Raw genomic sequence first — 21,844 nt, 5'->3', positions numbered from 1 at the left:
GAGAAAACAAGGCACAATCAGATAAAACCTTAGGCTCCACCCCATTTTTTTCTCCTTCATTTACACTGGCCATTTAACATTTAACAAAATCTATGTTGAGTTAAGAGCCTCTCCTCACCGTACGCAGAGCTCCAGTCAGCATAGGTGCCATAGTAGAAACCCGTGGGCTCATTGGCTACAGGGAACTGCTGGGGCAGAGCATACTGAGGGGGTGGGGCCTGCTGTTGCAGGGCAGAGCTCAGTATGATGGGTGTAGTTGGCCCTGAAGAAAGGTACTGGGCCTGCGTAGGGTAATAATACGGCTCACCTGGAGGAGACAAGGCACAATCAGATAACACCTTAGGCTCCACCCCAATGTGGAGAGGGAAAAGAAGTCTTTTTTTCTCCTTCATTTACACTGGCCATTTAACATTTAACAAAATCTATGTTGAGTTAAGAGCCTCTCCTCACCGTACGCAGAGCTCCAGTCAAGATAGGTGCCATAGTAGAAACCCGTGGGCTCATTGGCTACAGGGAACTGCTGGGGCAGGGCATACTGAGGGGGTGGGGCCTGCTGCTGCAGGGCAGAGCTCAATATGATGGGTGTAGTTGGCCCTGAAGAAAGGTACTGGGCCTGCGTAGGGTAATAATACGGCTCACCTGGAGAAAACAAGGCACAATCAGATAACACCTTAGGCTCCACCCCATTTTTTTTCTCCTTCATTTACACTGGCCATTTAACATTTAACAAAATCTATGTTGAGTTAAAAGCCTCTCCTCACCGTATGCAGAGCTCCAGTCAGGATAGACCACAGGGAACTGCTGGGCCAAGGACACGTACTGAGGGTAGTACTACGACACACACACACTAATCATTTCAGCTTGGAAAGGTAACAAGGTGTTTTTAAATTCACGTTGAACACTATCATTAGCATTACCTGTCCAGCTGGAAGGAAGTAGGCAGCGTCCTCGGAGATGGGGAACTGCAGCTGCTGTTGAGAGTTCATCATCTGCGAGTTCTGGTTTATTACTGAAATGTTTTAAAGTCAGAGGTTTTGCACTTAAATCAATTAACAGTGACCACGCTAAAATATGAATGACAGCACATTAATATGAACATATGGCGCTAAACCACAAAATTGAAGAAATATACTCTCCATGTTACACTACAGAGAATTTGTTGAGTTAAAATAATGAGCCATCTTTTGCGCCCGAGCAGTCTCAAAACCCTGTAGACAGCTCCTCGTGAAAACATTGGTGTCCCGCATCACAGAAGCGCACATACACACAACTGTGCTGTGTGCACGCTTTTGACTGCAGATGTCACACTGGCTTTGATTTTATCGTCGTGGATTACCTCGTCTAATATTACAAACATGCAGTCTCTGACAGTTTCAGAATCAGTGAAGGGTCATTTTTTCTTTGCTAAATTTCATGACACTCGCAGTGAGGCGGCTGTGGCCTCTCTTGTGCTGTAAATGTCTTTAGTAATGTGGAACAGCTCCTGTTATAAGAAGCTAGCAGGCTCTGCACCTTAGTTGCCCTCTCCTCTGTCCCTTCAGGCAATGCTGTCCCAAAAGCTTGGTGTTTCTCAACATGGTGCCTCCAATTGTTATATTCTTTTAACACTGACAGGCTTTCATTGTAAATCAAGCATACCGGCTTAGAGTTCAATCTTTGAGGTAAACTAGACTTGCATTTCCTGAAGGAAATACTATAGGGCTTGAAAAGGTGTGCCCCCTCTGCTCCATCTGCCCCTCTGCTCCATCACCCCCTCTGCTCCATCTGCCCCTCTGCTCTATCTGCCCCATTTGCCCCTCTCCCTCATCTGCCCCTCTGTTCCATTTGCCCCATTTGACCCTCTGCTCCATCGGCCCCCTCTACTCCATCTGCCCCATCAGCCCCTCTGCTCCATCTGCCCCATTTGCCCCTCTCCCTCATCTGCCCCTCTGCTCTATCTGCCCCATCTGCCCCTCTGCTCTGTCTGCCCCATTTGCCCCTCTCCCTCATCTGCCCCTCTGCTCTATCTGCCCCATTTGCCCATCTCCCTCATCTGCCCCTTTGCCCCATCTGCCCCTCTGCTCCATCTGCCCCTCTGCTCCATCTGCCCCTCTTCTCCATCTGGCCCATCTGCCCCTCTGCTCCATCTACCCCATCTGCATGTATGTATGTGTGTGTGTCTGTGTGGTGTATATGTGTGTGACTGTGTGTAGTGGTTATGAGAGATGCATGTGTGTGCGCGTGCGTGTGTGGGGGAGGGGGAGAGACATTCAAAAATAACTGACACTCTGTCTCTGCCACTCTGAGTGGAGAAGCCTTGTTTTATGTGATTTGCACCCTCCGATCAAACGGTCGTAGTTCGGGACCCATTTAACCTATCGCTTCACCGAAGAGATTGTGTGAGAGAGGACCCCTTGCTGATGATTTTGATATATATTGGTGTGGTTTGACCCAAAAATGACTGATTTATGACAAGTTAAAAACACACAAAAATCTCAACAAAGCTGATTCTGATTCTGATATATTTATATGGGGGCCAATGGGGCAGTTTTCTGTGTCTAGTGCCAAACAAATGCTCATAACTCTAAAACTAATTCATCAAATGATTAGATATCTCGGCGTGCCAGAAAGGACAAGTTTCTCTCACATTTAAAATTTAAATGGAGCTTCTAGGTCAAGGTGTAAGGATTTTACAGCAGTTTATCCAAGAACGTTTTGATCATTTTTTATGCCAGCTCACACTCTAACTGGCAGTGATGATTTGAAATTCTGAACCTTCCACCATTCATTTTAATAGGGCCATTTTTCATTTTAAACTCAATTCTATTAAAATCTATAACTCTAATCGACTCCAAAAACGGATAGCACACCACACAGAGCCGAGACCTTCGAAACGCAGTTCGAACGGAGTCTGTACGTTAAGCGGTTCGGGCCGCATTAATTGCAGAAATTTGGAGAAAAGGAATAACAATATAGGGCTTTTCAAGCACTATAATTAAAGTCAAAGGAACGTCAGAAATCCTTAGCGCTAAAAGTCCAAAAGACATACATACCTCTGCAGCAATCTGCGTAGCTGAAGTCTATATGCTGTGGTAAATAAATCTTGTAACTATGTCCAAGACCGCGTACTGCTCTCCTCTGTCTGTATACCGCAAATGACTCTCAGCACGAGTTTATATACAGTTGCCGCTTTGTGACATCATGCTAATAAAACAAGGGGTGCTATGGTAACGGATATAAAACGAGGGGGCTGTTTTATCAACCAATCATATTTCGAATTAGAATGGTGGGGGCTTGTCCAATGGTCTCAGGGTATTCTCACTGGCAGTGTTGTCAACTTAGCGACTTTGTCGCTATATTTAGCAATTTTTCAGACCCTCTAGAGACTTTTTGTAGTAAAAAGCGACTAGCGACAAATCTAGCGACTTTTGGAGACTCTGAACACACACGCTCTTCAGTTGCTGTCCTCTGGGGCGGGTGCTGCCGTGAGCCCCGCCCCACAACACTCAGTGCAGTCTCCACGTCCACACTGCAAATGAACTGCGCATGCCCAAAGCTGCCGCTGACGCCCCGCCCCGTATTTACAGAGCGGGATGTAAATATAAATGCTTTAGTCTTCAGTGAGACACGAAAAGAAATCACTGCATTTAACTCACCCAGTCTCAGCCATTCTTCACCTCATTCAATCCTGCTAACTGCTACTCTTATACTAACATTTAACAACACAGCAAAAAATCGTTGTAATTTACGTAAAAATTATTTATACAAAACATTAAAGCTATGTTCTTTTGAGAAGTGACTGCCTATTTCAAAGGCAACAGATGTTGTTCATTTGTAGTTCTAACATATTTAGGGTGTTTTTTTACTCATTTTCTCTCCCAACGTTATTCCTTTACAACTTCAAAAACATGTATTATGCAAATTAAGTGGTGACATCATTTAGCGACTTCTAGCGACTTTAAGGACAACCCAGCTGGCACACGACCGACCTTCAACGTTGAAATGTGGTTGAAATATAGTTGAAATACTGTCTGTTGTAGTTTCAACGTTGAAACAACGTTGAATCAACGTTTAATGTTAAATGGTTGCGCAAGCGTTGAACTATTATTGGTGAATCAACGTTTAATGTTAAATGGTTGCGCAAACGTTGAACTATTAACGGTGAATCAACGTAATATCTTCAACCTGCCTTTGTATTACCATTTCAAGTTCAAAAAACACATACAATAAAAAAGTACAAACAACACTTTGGCATTGGCTGAGGGTTTTGAAAGAGGTATTAATTATTATTATTAGTAGTAGTAGTAGTAATAATAATAATAATAATATAATTTATTTTTATTAATTCGTCCAAAAACGTCGTCAAAAACAGGCAGGTATTAACCAGGAAGACAACATCAGGCAATTAAACAATTTTAAATGTTTTGAGGCAGCAACAAAACTTCGCAATGACAAATGAACAGGTTTAAAGAGAGTTTGCAGGGTAGTCGTGGCCTGGCGGTTAGGGAGCTGGTCTTGAGACCGAAGGGTCGTGGGTTCGAGTCCCAGACTTGAACCCACGGCCATGACTGAGGTAGTGTGGTGGTACTCCGAGTAAAATGAAAGGCGTTCTTTTTTCATTATGGCATACAGTTGTTTTTTTCCTCTCTCCCATGCAATTTTGAGCATCATGAACGTGAATTTTATGGTTTATTCAAGGTTGAATGTATGACGTTGAAACGACGTTGGCATATCAACGTTGATTCACCTTTCAAAATCGACACAAAATCCAACGTTGATTCAACCATCACTTTCGACGTTGATTCAACGTCGATTCAACGTTGAAATGCCTGCTGGGAACCAATAGCTACTTTCCTTACTGAGGAGTTGGCAACACTGCTCGCTGGTCCTCGTGCGTTGTGGTTGGTGTCTCGTGAGCTTTTAGCTCGTGTGCTAGCTAGTTAGCAGCTGCTAGCCAGCACTAGCGTGAGGTTTTACAAGCGGAAAGCATGGAATCGCAGGATAACAACCATTTTCAAGACGGCCATTCAACGAAAAAGTGGATATTATGAGAAAAGGCTGACCAACACCTCATCTTCAGATTGTAACACAAGGCGGTAAAGGGTACGTTAATGACAACAGTGTTGTGGACGCATTTTTAATACTATGCTCATGTTTTCATTTGGCTGTGTCTAGTGGAGGCCATGGCCAGTAAGTACGCTTCACCAAGATGTGTGTGTGTGTGTGTGTGTGTGTGTGTGTGTGTGTGTGTGTGTGTGTGTGTGAGTGTGTGTTTGTTTTTGTGAAAAATCAGTACAAATGTCATAATACACAGTCACGAAGTTAGGACTCATGTAAAAGTCAGTACCAAAAACCATGTCCTAACTTTTCTGACGATGCTACGGTGTTCAGAGAGGTATAATGTATCTCTGTAATTGATATCGCGAAAGTACTAAATTTTAACAATCGTCAGAACAAATCTGGGTGTGGGTGTGGCAATTTGGCTGAAGTGTGTGCACGCCACCAGCGGATTATTGAGGAACTGCAAGCAAAGCCACGCACACTTCGGAAGACGCGTCAGCTATTCCCGGATGTGACGTCAGTAGTCTACTAGGAAGCATCCAATCCATCCAATACTCATTAGATAAACAAATAATCCTTCGAGCGTTCGCGGCAAAATTACGTCACGTTTTTCCCGGGAAAATTGGAGAAGTTGGACGGAGAGCTTTTATTACCTGCGTGGATGTGGTAAGTTAAAAAACATATTTTTTTCTTGTTAATGTTTTTAGAGTATTTGACAACCTTATTATATACGTGTCTATATTAATTTGTTTTTCTTTCTTCATGCGCTTAGAACAAATTACTTTTAAATGCGTTACCTAGAGTGAAACACTTTGCTGTTAAATTCGTATGTTTAACCTGGCAAGTGTCCGTCCAGTTTATCAGACTTAGATTTCTTTACGAGTTATTTTATCAGTATAAGTAACAGCAAGGGATCCGTGTTATGTAGTTGTTTTTATATAAATTATGTAATAAATTTGACATCTTCGAATTAGATATATCCAAATCTCCACTTAGTCGATTCAGCTCTCGTCAGTCATCATAATTGGGTTTTTGTTACACGCCGCTTAAAGCTGGGCGTACACTGTGCGATTTTTGGCCCATTTTCAGCCGATTTTTCACTCGTGTGACTATCTTTGCGATCGGGCTGAGTTTCGGCTCAATCGCGTGTCGTGCATCGTATAGTTTACACAGGTAAACGAGGAGCGATTCACACCTCACGACCAACTCCCGATCAGAAATCGCAGCGTCGCAAGAATATCAAACATGTTTGATATTCAAATCGCTCCTCGTGAGAGTATCGCACTGTTGAAGCAGCTCTACGAGCCGACTCTCCTTTTAAACCCTGCGATTTAGTCGTACAGTTTGAGATGGAGCTGAGTACACCATTTAAAATATCGTACAGTGTATGCCCAGCTTTACTCTGGCTCCGTGTCAGTTCCTTTGCGCGAGCGGTATTACATGCTTTTTCAACACGGCAGAGTGGGGGAAGGGTGGAGACAGTTGTGTAATGGCGGACGTCAGAAAGTTGTGCTGAATTTAAACATATATTTACACATATATAATTTATTTAATTGTTAGGAAAATGTATATTTTGAATGTATATTTTGAACATTTCCAGAAATATTCCAAATACTTAGTCGATTGAGATCTGTAATACGCTAACCCTAATCCTGTCCGCATTAGAATGGGGGAGGAGGGGTGCCAGTTACGTTTCTCAGCTTTGCAGAGTGGGGGAGGGGTGGAGACTAAGCAGAGAGGGGGAGGAGTTAGGGTTAGGGTTAGGGTTGGAGTGGCGAGTTCTGAACTTTGAGGGATTTAGCTGGGCAGTGCAAGTTGCTGTTCGGGTGGGGGAAGGTGCAGTTGTGAAATGGCGGACGTCAGAAAGTTGTGCTGAATTTAAACATATATTTACACATATATAACTTATTTAATTGTTAGGAAAATGTATATTTTGAATGTATATTTTGAACATTTCCAGAAATATTCCAAATACGTTGTCGATTGAGATCTGTAATACGCTAACCCTAATCCTGTCCGCATTAGAATGGGGGAGGAGGGGTGCCAGTTACGTTTCTCAGCTTTGCAGAGTGGGGGAGGGGTGGAGACTAAGCAGAGAGGGGGAGGAGTTAGGGTTAGGGCTAGAGTGGCGAGTTCTGAACTTTGAGGGATTTAGCTGGGCAGTGCAAGTTGCTGTTCGGGTGGGGGAAGGTGCACTGGTGACGTTTGCAGTTGTGAAATGGCGGACGTCAGAAAGTTGTGCTGAATTTATATAATGTATGTATGTATGTATGTGTATATATATATATATATATATATATATATATATATATATATATATATATTATGTATGTATGTATGTATGTATGTATGTGTATATATATATATATGTAATTGTTAGGAAAATGTATATTTTGAACATTTCTAGAAATATACCAAATATTTAGTCGATTGAGATCTGTAACCCTAATCCTGTCTGCATTAGAATGGGGGAGGGGTGCCAGTTACGTTTTGAGCTTTGCAGAGTGGGGGAGGGGAGCAGAGGAAGCAGAGTGAGGTATTCTGTGAGAACGAATCGCTTTATAAATAGTGCTGTGAAAATAGGGTTTTTTTTTTTTTTTTTTAACTCAACTTTAGTTTAGGAAATAATGGTTAATTGCAGTTTTAAAGAAGCAACGATAAACAGACATTCACTTACTGGAATTATCTAAAGTATTTATGTATTGATATTTCCAAATACATATTTTAGAGGCGATCAACATAAAGGCAACATATTTAAGTTAAAGCTGTAAAAATTGTCAGTGTCTGGTCTACATATTCAAAAAGAACATCCAGTATTCTGAAAAGCACGAGGGCCTTTTTGTGTTTGTTTTGAAGTTATTATGCTTCTAGAATTTTTTATTGGAATTAAGATTGGAATTGGAATTAAGATGTTTTTAGGCTGACCTAAAATGAATAAACATTTAATGTTTATTTCCATGTAATTCAGAATTTTATTGTCCCTAGACAATCCTGTACAAACATGTCAAAAAGAAGAACCAGGCTTAGTCCGGTAGAAGATGCTACTGGGCATGTTATTTCTCAAAAAGATAAACCTTGGTTTGAAGAAAGACTCATAAATGCATATAAAGGTAAGCCTTAATTCATGAGTTTTCCTTAATGACTTCATGATTTGGTTTAGCACATGAAGGTGAAGTTCTTAATTGAAGGTTTTCAAGTAGACACATCTCTTCATCCACATTTCACTACATTAAGCCCACACCACCATACCCAGTCTACACCTGGCCCCATTGACACCGTTAATGTGTACTCCGTCCCACCAGTTCCATATAAATTTTTACCTATTTCATCATCAAACACTAATTACAGAATAGATCCATACTGGCACACTGTCATGCCCAACTCCGCCCCCCTCGATTGTCCTGCCTTGTTTCCCCATTGCCATAGTTCCCTTCTGTCTGTCACGCCCCTGTCCTCAGTGTTCCCACCTGTGTCTTGTTTAGTTTCCCTGTCCCAGTGTATTTTAGTCCTTCTGTTTCAGCCATCTGCGTCAGTCATTGTGTTTGTGAGTACTCCTTTATCCTGCCCTGCCTTGCTCTGCTCTCCATTCCGTGTAGTCTCTCTGTCTTTGTCTAGGTTTTGTTTTCTAGAGTGCTTTGTGTTTTTACATCTACCTGTTTTCCCGTGCGCTGATCTCTCCTTGCCTGCTTATCGTTTCTCCCTTGCTTCCCCAGTATTCCGGTTTGGTCAGTTCTGTTTGGTCTTCCTTATGTTCCTTACCATGTTTCCTACTTGCCCGTGACATTTCTGTTTCCCTCTGAGCTCATTGTCTTTTGCCATAGTCTATTTTCCCTGATCTAGTGTTCCCTACCTGGTTATTCTCTCGTAGTTTTATGCTTTCAGTCTAGCGTTGTCCTTCCGTCATTCCACCCTCCCGATAAGTGTTCTGCATTTAAGAATATAACACGAACACAGTAACTAGATTCCTGTGTTCTGTACCCCTAGTGTTTAAAACCGTATGTTTTATTCTGTTCTTTTATCTCGGTTGATTATATTAGAAATATGCATTCGTGGTTGCTTGTATGTCTGTCGTCTTGAGTTGAACTAGGTCTCTGGTAGCATGTTTAATATTTTTGTTCTGGTAGTGTGTTGCTTGTTTGCTGTGTCATTAAGTTTATGTACCCTTTAGTGTACATCCCCTTCTACCTGATTGTTCTCCTTGGTTCTATTGTTTATTTCATTTAATAAATTATTTTAAAACTTGCGGTTGCGTCACACCCGCCCCTTGATACGTTATACACACCCAGTGACTAATGCCATCCCCAGCCCCACTTGCACTGTTAATGTCCACCTATGCTATAAGGCACCCTGTGTAACTATAACTCACGGACTCCACTCTAGCTTTATTACCTCATCCTTACACCCTGACCAACCAACCTCATCCTTAAACTAAACTTAAACTTTATTGATCCCACAAGTGGAAAATTCAGTTCCCCCGGGACCACGGTGTAAAGCACAGAGATCCCAGAGTGGCCACACCCTGACCAACCAACCTCATCCTTACACCCTGACCAACCAACCAACCTCATCCTTACACCCTGACCAACCAACCAACCAACCTCATCCTTACACCCTGACCAACCAACCAACCTCATCCTTACACCCTGACCAACCAACCAACCTCATCCTTACACCTTGACCAACCAACCTCATCCTTACACCTTGACCAACCAACCTCATCCTTACACCTTGACCAACCAACCTCATCCTTACACCCTGACCAACCAACCTCATCCTTACACCCTGACCAACCAACCTCATCCTTACACCCTGACCAACCAACCTCATCCTTACACCCTGACCAACCAACCTCATCCTTACACCCTGACCAACCAACCAACCAACCTCATCCTTACACCCTGACCAACCAACCAACCAACCTCATCCTTACAACCTGACCAACCAACCTCATCCTTACACCCTGACCAACCAACCTCATCCTTACACCCTGACCAACCAACCTCATCCTTACACCCTGACCAACCAACCAACCAACCTCATTCTTACACCCTGACCAACCAACCAACCTCATTCTTACACCCTGACCAACCAACCAACCTCATTCTTACACCCTGACCAACCAACCAACCTCATTCTTACACCCTGACCAACCAACCAACCTCATCCTTACACCCTGACCAACCAACCAACCTCATTCTTACACCCTGACCAACCAACCAACCTCATCCTTACACCCTGACCAACCAACCAACCTCATCCTTACACCCTGACCAACCAACCAACCTCATCCTTACACCTTGACCAACCAACCAACCTCATCCTTACACCCTGACCAACCAACCAACCTCATCCTTACACCCTGACCAACCAACCAACCTCATCCTTACACCCTGACCAACCAACCAACCTCATCCTTACACCCTGACCAACCAACCAACCTCATCCTTACACCCTGACCAACCAACCAACCTCATCCTTACACCTTGACCAACCAACCTCATCCTTACACCTTGACCAACCAACCTCATCCTTACACCTTGACCAACCAACCTCATCCTTACACCCTGACCAACCAACCTCATCCTTACACCCTGACCAACCAACCTCATCCTTACACCCTGACCAACCAACCTCATCCTTACACCCTGACCAACCAACCAACCAACCTCATCCTTACACCCTGACCAACCAACCAACCAACCTCATCCTTACACCCTGACCAACCAACCAACCAACCTCATCCTTACAACCTGACCAACCAACCTCATCCTTACACCCTGACCAACCAACCTCATCCTTACACCCTGACCAACCAACCTCATCCTTACACCCTGACCAACCAACCAACCAACCTCATTCTTACACCCTGACCAACCAACCAACCTCATCCTTACACCCTGACCAACCAACCAACCTCATCCTTACACCCTGACCAACCAACCAACCTCATCCTTACACCCTGACCAACCAACCAACCTCATCCTTACACCCTAACCAACCAACCAACCTCATTCTTACACCCTGACCAACCAACCAACCTCATCCTTACACCCTGACCAACCAACCAACCTCATCCTTACACCTTGACCAACCAACCAACCTCATCCTTACACCCTGACCAACCAACCAACCTCATCCTTACACCCTGACCAACCAACCAACCTCATCCTTACACCCTGACCAACCAACCAACCTCATCCTTACACCCTGACCAACCAACCAACCTCATCCTTACACCCTGACCAACCAACCAACCTCATCCTTACACCCTGACCAACCAACCAACCAACCTCATCCTTACACCCTGACCAACCAACCAACCAACCTCATCCTTACACCCTGACCAACCAACCAACCAACCTCATCCTTACACCCTGACCAACCAACCAACCAACCAACCTCATCCTTACACCCTGACCAACCAACCAACCAACCTCATCCTTACACCCTGACCAACCAACCAACCAACCTCATCCTTACACCCTGACCAACCAACCAACCAACCAACCTCATCCTTACACCCTGACCAACCAACCAACCTCATCCTTACACCCTGACCAACCAACCAACCTCATCCTTACACCCTGACCAACCAACCAACCTCATCCTTACACCCTGACCAACAAACCAACCTCATCCTTACACCCTGACCAACAAACCAACCTCATCCTTACACCCTGACCAACAAACCAACCTCATCCTTACACCCTGACCAACAAACCAACCTCATCCTTACACCCTGACCAACCAACCAACCTCATCCTTACACCCTGACCAACCAACCAACCTCATCCTTACACCCTGACCAACACTGGTGAGTAAAAAAAAACACTGAAAAACAATATATGGGAACGATCATCTCTTGCACCATATTTGGGCACCTGTTTGGGTAGTTTGTTTTTGTATCTGAGATAGAGATGTGATGGATGACGGTGTTTAGCTGAATGTTAGTAAAATGTTACACAATTTTACATGATTTTGTATACTAATTGACTTTGTTTTGTCATAAAAGGTTAAAGTTAATATTTCAAAGAAAGACATGTTACAGAAAAAACGTTTTGGTGAACCTGAACCTTCTCTGGCTTCTGAGAGACTGGAACAAATAAACACTATTTCACAGGTACAATCTGTCTATATACTCAACACTCACTTAGATGTCCTGAAATAACATTCAGAGGCACTGTTGGGGTGAAATTTAAATAACCTGCTAAGCCTTAATGTGCTTTGACTTTTTATTAATAAATTTTCTGAAGGTTGATGGCAAAAAATTCTTAATGGGAAATTTTTAGACTGGTGTAGAGTCTACAATGTCATAACAGTTGTCTGTGTGATGTCCTAATTGTTTGTGTATTTGTTTTGCTGTTTAACATTTTTCTATGTACTAAACACATTTAGTTTTTGCCAATAATGTTTAAGATAGCAATGGAATTTGTATTTTTACATAGTTTTACAATAGCTGAGATGTGCAGAGAGCATATTTCACCAATTCTGATCAGCTTGAAGTGTAAATTGTCCTGATATTGGACTGGACCTGAAAGTGTGTGTGTGGTCCTAATTATTCACCTTGGCGTAATTGATGTTTAATAAACTGTAATTGATCCTGCTTTAACTACTAATTGTGTTTTTTCTGCTATTGTGGCATTATTAATGGTGATTATGAAATATGTGTGTTCATTTAGAATGTCAGCAGTGACATGCAAGAAGACAAAATGACCAGATCTCCTGGTGAACCTGAACCCTCACTGCCTTCTGATGGGTGCACACCTGTCCCTCCTGCTGAATGGGTAAATTTGATAGCAATGGAATTTTTATTTTTACATAGTTTTACAATAGTTGAGATGTGCAGAGAACATATTTCACCAATTCTGACCTGCTTGAAGTGTAACTTGTCCTGATATTGGACTGGACCTGAAAGTGTGTGTGTGTGGTCCTAATTATTCACCTTAGCGTAATTGATGTTTAATAAACTGTAATTGATCCTGTTTTAACTACTAATTGTGTTTTTTCTGCTATTGTGGCATTATTAATGGTGATTATGAAATATGTGTGTTCATTTAGAATGTCAGCAGTGACATGCAAAAAGACAAAATGACCAGATCTCCTGGTGAACCTGAACCCTCACTGGCTTCTGATGGGTGCACACCTGGCCCTCCTGCTGAATGGGTAAATTTGATAGCAATGGAATTTTTATTTTTACCTAGTTTTACAATAGTTAAGATGTGCAGAGAGCACATTTCACCAATTCTGACCTGCTTGAAGTGTAACTTGTCCTGATATTGGACTGGACCTGAAAGTGTGTGTGTGTGTGGTCCTAATTATTCACCTTGGCGTAATTGATGTTTAATAAACTGTAATTGATCCTGCTTTAACTACTAATTGTGTTTTTTCTGCTATTGTGGCATTATTAATGGTGATTATGAAATATGTGTGTTCATTTAGAATGTCAGCAGTGACATGCAAGAAGACAAAATGACCAGATCTCCTGGTGAACCTGAACCCTCACTGCCTTCTGATGGGTGCACACCTGTCCCTCCTGCTGAATGGGTAAATTTGATAGCAATGGAATTTTTATTTTTACATAGTTTTACAATAGTTGAGATGTGCAGAGAGCATATTTCACCAATTCTGACCTGCTTGAAGTGTAACTTGTCCTGATATTGGACTGGACCTGAAAGTGTGTGTGTGTGTGGTCCTAATTATTCACCTTAGCGTAATTGATGTTTAATAAACTGTAATTGATCCTGTTTTAACTACTAATTGTGTTTTTTCTGCTATTGTGGCATTATTAATGGTGATTATGAAATATGTGTGTTCATTTAGAATGTCAGCAGTGACATGCAAAAAGACAAAATGACCAGATCTCCTGGTGAACCTGAACCCTCACTGGCTTCTGATGGGTGCACACCTGGCCCTCCTGCTGAATGGGTAAATTTGATAGCAATGGAATTTTTATTTTTACATAGTTTTACAATAGTTGAGATGTGCAGAGAGCATATTTCACCAATTCCGACCTGCTTGAAGTGTAACTTGTCCTGATATTGGACTGGACCTGAAAGTGTGTGTGTGTGTGGTCCTAATTATTCACCTTGGCGTAATTGATGTTTAATAAACTGTAATTGATCCTGCTTTAACTACTAATTGTGTTTTTTCTGCTATTGTGGCATTATTAATGGTGATTATGAAATATGTGTGTTCATTTAGAATGTCAGCAGTGACATGCAAGAAGACAAAATGACCAGATCTCCTGGTGAACCTGAACCCTCACTGGCTTCTGATGGGTGCACACCTGTCCCTCCTGCTGAATGGGTAAATTTGATAGCAATGGAATTTTTATTTTTACATAGTTTAACAATAGTTGAGATGTGCAGAGAGCATATTTCACCAATTCTGACCTGCTTGAAGTGTAACTTGTCCTGATATTGGACTGGACCTGAAAGTGTGTGTGTGTGTGGTCCTAATTATTCACCTTGGCGTAATTGATGTTTAATAAACTGTAATTGATCCTGCTTTAACTACTAATTGTGTTTTTTCTGCTATTGTGGCATTATTAATGGTGATTATGAAATATGTGTGTTCATTTAGAATGTCAGCAGTGACATGCAAGAAGACAAAATGACCAGATCTCCTGGTGAACCTGAACCCTCACTGCCTTCTGATGGGTGCACACCTGTCCCTCCTGCTGAATGGGTAAATTTGATAGCAATGGAATTTTTATTTTTACATAGTTTTACAATAGTTGAGATGTGCAGAGAGCATATTTCACCAATTCTGACCTGCTTGAAGTGTAACTTGTCCTGATATTGGACTGGACCTGAAAGTGTGTGTGTGTGTGTGGTCCTAATTATTCACCTTAGCGTAATTGATGTTTAATAAACTGTAATTGATCCTGTTTTAACTACTAATTGTGTTTTTTCTGCTATTGTGGCATTATTAATGGTGATTATGAAATATGTGTGTTCATTTAGAATGTCAGCAGTGACATGCAAAAAGACAAAATGACCAGATCTCCTGGTGAACCTGAACCCTCACTGGCTTCTGATGGGTGCACACCTGGCCCTCCTGCTGAATGGGTAAATTTGATAGCAATGGAATTTTTATTTTTACATAGTTTTACAATAGTTGAGATGTGCAGAGAGCATATTTCACCAATTCCGACCTGCTTGAAGTGTAACTTGTCCTGATATTGGACTGGACCTGAAAGTGTGTGTGTGTGTGGTCCTAATTATTCACCTTGGCGTAATTGATGTTTAATAAACTGTAATTGATCCTGCTTTAACTACTAATTGTGTTTTTTCTGCTATTGTGGCATTATTAATGGTGATTATGAAATATGTGTGTTCATTTAGAATGTCAGCAGTGACATGCAAGAAGACAAAATGACCAGATCTCCTGGTGAACCTGAACCCTCACTGGCTTCTGATGGGTGCACACCTGTCCCTCCTGCTGAATGGGTAAATTTGATAGCAATGGAATTTTTATTTTTACATAGTTTTACAATAGTTGAGATGTGCAGAGAGCATATTTCACCAATTCTGACCTGCTTGAAGTGTAACTTGTCCTGATATTGGACTGGACCTGAAAGTGTGTGTGTGTGGTCCTAATTATTCACCTTAGCGTAATTGATGTTTAATAAACTGTAATTGATCCTGTTTTAACTACTAATTGTGTTTTTTCTGCTATTGTGGCATTATTAATGGTGATTATGAAATATGTGTGTTCATTTAGAATGTCAGCAGTGACATGCAAAAAGACAAAATGACCAGATCTCCTGGTGAACCTGAACCCTCACTGGCTTCTGATGGGTGCACACCTGGCCCTCCTGCTGAATGGGTAAATTTGATAGCAATGGAATTTTTATTTTTACATAGTTTTACAATAGTTGAGATGTGCAGAGAGCATATTTCACCAATTCCGACCTGCTTGAAGTGTAACTTGTCCTGATATTGGACTGGACCTGAAAGTGTGTGTGTGTGTGGTCCTAATTATTCACCTTGGCGTAATTGATGTTTAATAAACTGTAATTGATCCTGCTTTAACTACTAATTGTGTTTTTTCTGCTATTGTGGCATTATTAATGGTGATTATGAAATATGTGTGTTCATTTAGAATGTCAGCAGTGACATGCAAGAAGACAAAATGACCAGATCTCCTGGTGAACCTGAACCCTCACTGGCTTCTGATGGGTGCACACCTGTCCCTCCTGCTGAATGGGTAAATTTGATAGCAATGGAATTTTTATTTTTACATAGTTTTACAATAGTTGAGATGTGCAGAGAGCATATTTACCAATTCCGACCTGCTTGAAGTGTAACTTGTCCTGATATTGGACTGGACCTGAAAGTGTGTGTGTGTGTGTGTGTGTGTGTGTGGTCCTAATTATTCACCTTGGCGTAATTGATGTTTAATAAACTGTAATTGATCCTGTTTTAACTACTAATTGTGTTTTTTCTGCTATTGTGTGTTCATTTAGAATGTCAGCAGTGACATGCAAGAAGACAAAATGACCAGATCTCCTGGTGAACCTGAACCCTCACTGGCTTCTGATGGGTGCACACCTGTCCTTCCTGCTGAATGGGTAAATTTGAGTTGGTTGTGCATTCTTTAGAAATATATTTACTTAGTATAATATGAACACATTTATAACAAGTTTTAATCTGATAATTTCTTTCAAGTGCTTTTTGGAAGTCTTAAAATAACATTCAATTGCGTTGTGTTGTGAGATTTGTTGACCTACTCAAATTGCAAAAGCCTGTTTGTAGGAGATTAATTTTACATTACATTGCTACATACATCTGCAGATCCCTTCAGATACCATATTTTCCAGACTATAAGGTGCACCGTATTATAAGGCGCATTCTGAATTACGGGGTCTCTTTCTGTATTTGACCCACGTATAAGGCGCACCGTACTATAAGGCACAGTCTCAATTACGGACACTATTTCTGTACAGTACTTACCGGTATTCTGTACGGCACCATATTAGGCACATGCTAAAACATACGGTCTACAAGAAAAGTAAAGGACGCGAAACGGTGATTTTTAAAAGTTTATTATACTACTTGACAAAACACACACAATTTTCTTCTCCTCTTCTCCCACAAATCCATCAAAGTCCTCATCTTCTGTGTCTGAATTAAAAAGCTGCGCAATTTCACTAACGAGCACTCCGGGTTCCCGCTCATCAATGTCTGAGTCAGTCTCGTTGCCAGGTAGCTGTTCAGCAATGAGGCCGGCTTTCGCGAAAGCTCGGACAACAGTTACAGCAGAAACTTTGGCCCACGCGTCCACAATACATTCACAAACGGTGGCATAACTCGTAACTCGCCCGCCGCTGCCTTCCAGTTTTAGTAAACGTGTGTTCGCCGTCTATCATCCATTGCTCCCACGCCACTCGCAACTTTAAATGCCCCATTTACGCCAATGTCCAGCGGTTGGAGTTGTTTGTTTAATCCTCCCGGAATGACGGCAAGCTCAGAATTAATTTTCTTCACTTGCCTTTTAACTTTGTCTGTGAGATGAGCACACACAGTCAGATCAGCAGGGATAGTGATGTGTGGAAAAAAGTGAAAACGAAATGAAATCTCTGTCTCGACTTCTTTACTTGACGCAGTTCATTTTCCTGTTTCGTCCATTTCCAAACCATAGATTCTGTAACGTTCTGCGTAGCGCAGAGCAGGGAGGCGGACACAAACGCTGAGGAAAGCGAGATTTATTAAGGGAAATTCCAAACTCTGAGTCAAAAAGGATGGCATGGGTCAGATTATTAAGGGAGTCCGAACATTGAACAATGACATTTTAACACAAGGAGTACTCACAAAAACCCGGCAGGGAAAACGGAACAGGCTGAAACACACGGGGAAACACGAATACAAACACAAGAGACCGCGAACGTGAACAGAGATACATGCATAGCACAAAACAACCGATAACCAGACTGGGGGAAATACAGGGACTATATAAACATGGAACTAACAAGACACAGGTGAGGACGATGATAACAAGGCATGGCAGACAAGGGAAACCGGGGCAACAGACGAGCTGGGCGGGATCGAGGAGCAGGGAACAACACAGACACGAGGGAACAAGGGAAACCGGAGTGACAGCTAGGAGAGGGGGCGTAGCCCTACGTGACAGATTCATTTATGCCAAATTGTATCGCAGCTGCTCTATTCCCGTTTACAGCTGCATAACTGATAGCCTGTAGCTTTAAGTGTGCCTCGTAAACGTGTCTCTTCACTGGTGCCATTTTCGAGGGTTCTGGAAAAACAAATGTTATTTTGCAGCATACCTGTAGGTAAGCGTAAGTACTGGTACTGTACGTATTACGTAGTGTTCTTTGATTGGTTTACGTGGGGTACGTTCTGTACGTATTACGTTCCTGTGTCAGATATCGGAACTCAGTACTTGTATAAGGCGCACCGGATTATAAGGCGCACATCCGATTTCTGGGAAAAGTTTTGGCTTTTAGGTGCGCCTTATAGTCCGGAAAATATGGTAATTTGTGATGGGTGTAAAAGTAGTCATCTATGCATTTTTCATTGTTCTATCTTTTTAGACTGCTGTCATGGATGAATCCACTGATTACTCTGAATGTACAGACTACAGTGATGAAGACTATGAACCAAATATAGACAGTGAATCTTCAGACCTTTCCAGCTGTAGCAGGTCTGCCATGCTGAGTAATATTTCGCCCAAAAAACTAAAGAGAAACAATGATAAAGACAGTGTGTTAACACGAATCCAGCAAAAGGGGGCAGTCAAAGCTGTCAACTCCCAGTGTCAAGTGTCTTCTTCAGAAATTCATGCAAGTAGCTCACGTGAAAGCTGTCCTACAGAACCTGATACCAGCACCCCTTCAGATCAGGGTTGTGTTCATGTAGTTCCAATGCCAACCTCAAGTAAAAGCTGGCGATACACAAAGAAGCAGTACTGCCTTTATTGTGAGAAGCCATACTCTAAAATATCAAGACACCTGCAGTATGTACATCACAATGAACCAGACGTAGCAAAAGCATTCAGCTTTGATAAGAAATCAAAAGAAAGACGAGTTCGATTACGTTTGTTGACCACCAGAGGCAATTTTTTGCATAATGCTTTGATATCAAGTAGTGGCAAAGGAGATTTGGTTGCCCGTAGGAGACCTCAGAAACTAGGATCCACTCAAGAGTTTACGCACTGTATACACTGCCAGGGTCTATATGCAAGGAAGTCACTCTGGAGGCATATTAGAAACTGTCCACAGAACCCTAAAGTTGATGAGCCTGGGAATAGAAAAAAGATGGTTCAGTCACTCAACTGCATGGCACGTGTTCCTCCTGATGTTAGCAAAGCATTTTGGAAAACTGTTATGTGTCAAATGAAACATGATGAAGTTTCTGCTGTAATTAGAAATGATAAATACATATTACTTTTTGGAGAACAGATGTTCAACAAGCTGAACCCAAGTTCCACAAAGAATGATTACATTCGTCAAAAAATGAGAGAGGTGGGACGTCTACTCTTGGAGGCAAGAAGACTGACACCTATTCGGTCTATGGAAGATTTTGTCTTGCCATCAAATTTTCCCCATGTCATAAAATCTGTGAGAGCTGTTTCTGGGCATTGTGAGGAGACCAACACTTACAGGATTCCATCGTTGGCTCTGAAGCTTGGCCACAGTTTATCAAAAATAGCAACTTCAGTGGAATGCAGTGCAATAATAACGGGCAGAGAGAGGCTGGCTGAGGATGCACGCAGCTTCAGGGTTCTCCAAGAGCATAAATGGAATGAGTCCATTTCAGCAGCAGCAGGAACAACTCTTAATGAGGCAAAAATGAACAAACCTCAGGTTTTGCCCTTCACAGAAGACGTCAAAACTTTGCACTCCTTTTTAAATACTGAGATGACAAAATATCAGCATGCTTTGAAGGACCACTCTGATGTCAAAACCTATGCAAGCTTATGCAAGTTGGTGCTTGCCAAAGTCATACTTTTTAACAGAAGGAGGGGTGGAGAGGCTTCAAGGATGAAGCTGGAGTCTTATGTTTCAAGAGTAAAATCACCAGTTCATGAAGACCTTGCCTCTGGTCTTAGTGATTTTGAAAAGAAGCTGTGTGAACACTTCCAAAGAGTAGAAATTCGTGGCAAGAGGGGCAGGAAGGTGGCTGTGCTGCTGACACCTGATATGGTCAATTGCATGGACCTCCTCGTCCAGCATAGAGATATCTGTCAGGTTCCGGAGGAAAATGTACACCTGTTTGCACGTCCAAACGCTCTTTCATCTTATCGTGGATCAGATGTTCTGCGTGAGTTTGGAGAATCCTGTGGTGCAAGAAATCCATCAGCCCTTTCATCCACAAAATTAAGGAAGCAGATTGCAACTCTGTCAACGGTGTTGAATTTGAAAGACAATGAAATGGATCAGCTTGCCAGTTTTTTGGGGCATGACATTAGGATTCATCGCCAATACTACCGTTTACCTGAAAGTACTTTGCAACTTGCCAAAATGAGCAAGCTTCTTATTGCAATGGAAAGAGGGACACTATCAGAATTCCAGGGTGCTACGTTAGATGAAATTGTCATTAATCCACAAGGTAGGGAACTTTTATAATATGTAAAAACTGTGTGTGTGTGTATATATGTATGTATGTATGTATGCAAATGTTTTTTTTTCTTGATCAGATGAAATTGAAGACTCTAATGCTGATACATCAAGTGATGAGGCAGAGTCAGATGATCCTCAGCCAAGCTGTAGCTCCAGAACTCCTGAACCATCACCCTCTGAAAGTGCACAGTTCTCAAATCCACATGGTAAGCTAGCTCATTTTTTGTCCTCTATTAGCTTCATTATCTTTCATGTAGGCATATGTTTGATCAAAATTGTCTCATGGTTTGACTTATGACAATGTCTTTGCATGTTCATGAAATGTCCACTTTATTATACTTATATTTAAGATAACATTTCCTGTTCTTTAAGATCGGGGTAATAAAGGGATGAAGCGGAAACATGACTTGTCTCTTGACCAAAGTCATCAACATTCCACACAGACTACTGGTAAAGAAACTTAAACTATGTTTTGTTTAGTTTTTTTGTATGTAATCTGCAGTTATAGGTTTTCAAACATTTAGCATTTACTGTATTTGTGCTTGTGTGAGAACTGGGAGTGCATTTCACAGTACATTTGTCTGCAGGCATCACACAGAGCAAGAAGAAGTGGTCAGATAATGAGGTACAAGCTGTTGAGAAACATCTAATGCGATTTATAAACAGTTGCCAAGTTCCTGGTAAGAAAGACTGTGTCTCATGCCTACTATCTGAACCTGATGCTCTTAAACACCGTGACTGGACTGCCCTCAAATACTATGTAAAAAACCGAATAGTGGCTCTGAAAAGAAGACAGAGTTTGTAGTCTCCAAGATTTTTCTTAAATAAAGTTTCTTAAAATTGTTTAACCTCAGTTACACTTTTCAGGACAATTCGTTGCACTTTATCTGCTTTGTTTGCACTTCATCTGCTTATTCATTTTATTTCCTTTTTGAGTGCATTTTTATTTATTTAATAATTTCCCATTTTGAACAGTATGTAATCAGTAGTGATCACAGTGACTAATTTTAGGACAGTCAGTTAGTCATGGGATTAGTAGGTGATGAGATTTTCATTATGTGAATTGGCCCTTATTAAAACTAGCAAAGTTTTAAGTTTACCAGATTGGTAGTGTATGTGGCAGATATGCATATGGTATGCAGAAATCAAAATGTGGTTCAGAACTGAATTAAAAACAGTAAAGTAAAGCTGGATTCCTGGTGATTTGTATTATTTAATGCA

At 41.7% G+C, this 21,844-nt stretch overlaps 1 protein-coding gene and 1 long non-coding RNA gene across 3 annotated transcripts; one reads left to right on the top strand and one right to left on the bottom strand.

Moving 5' to 3' along the window:
• Window positions 1-756: 756 nt before the first annotated feature.
• LOC143500347 (uncharacterized) lies at window positions 757-3,169 on the bottom strand. The gene is made up of 3 exons (XR_013126760.1): window positions 3,033-3,169; window positions 918-1,009; window positions 757-831 (listed from the first exon to the last, which is right to left on the bottom strand). It is a non-coding gene; the product is annotated as an uncharacterized LOC143500347 (long non-coding RNA).
• Window positions 3,170-15,790: 12,621 nt separating this feature from the next.
• LOC143500340 (uncharacterized) lies at window positions 15,791-21,568 on the top strand. Of its 2 annotated transcripts, none has more exons than XM_076994454.1 (5): window positions 15,791-15,870; window positions 18,596-20,612; window positions 20,701-20,829; window positions 20,996-21,073; window positions 21,211-21,568. In XM_076994454.1, the coding sequence occupies exons 1-5, from the start codon at window positions 15,796-15,798 to the stop codon at window positions 21,426-21,428; spliced, it is 2,517 nt and encodes an 838-aa protein (XP_076850569.1). In that variant the 5' UTR covers window positions 15,791-15,795; the 3' UTR covers window positions 21,429-21,568. The 2 variants fall into 2 exon arrangements, with proteins under 2 accessions (XP_076850569.1, XP_076850568.1); XM_076994453.1 differs by lacking the exon at window positions 15,791-15,870 and adding an exon at window positions 16,513-16,615.
• The last annotated feature ends 276 nt before the right edge of the window (window positions 21,569-21,844 follow it).

Source organism: Brachyhypopomus gauderio, unplaced genomic scaffold, assembly GCF_052324685.1.
Source record: "Brachyhypopomus gauderio isolate BG-103 unplaced genomic scaffold, BGAUD_0.2 sc142, whole genome shotgun sequence".
NCBI classification, from domain to species: Eukaryota; Metazoa; Chordata; class Actinopteri; order Gymnotiformes; family Hypopomidae; genus Brachyhypopomus; species Brachyhypopomus gauderio.
This window is presented reverse-complemented; position numbering and strand designations above follow the sequence as displayed.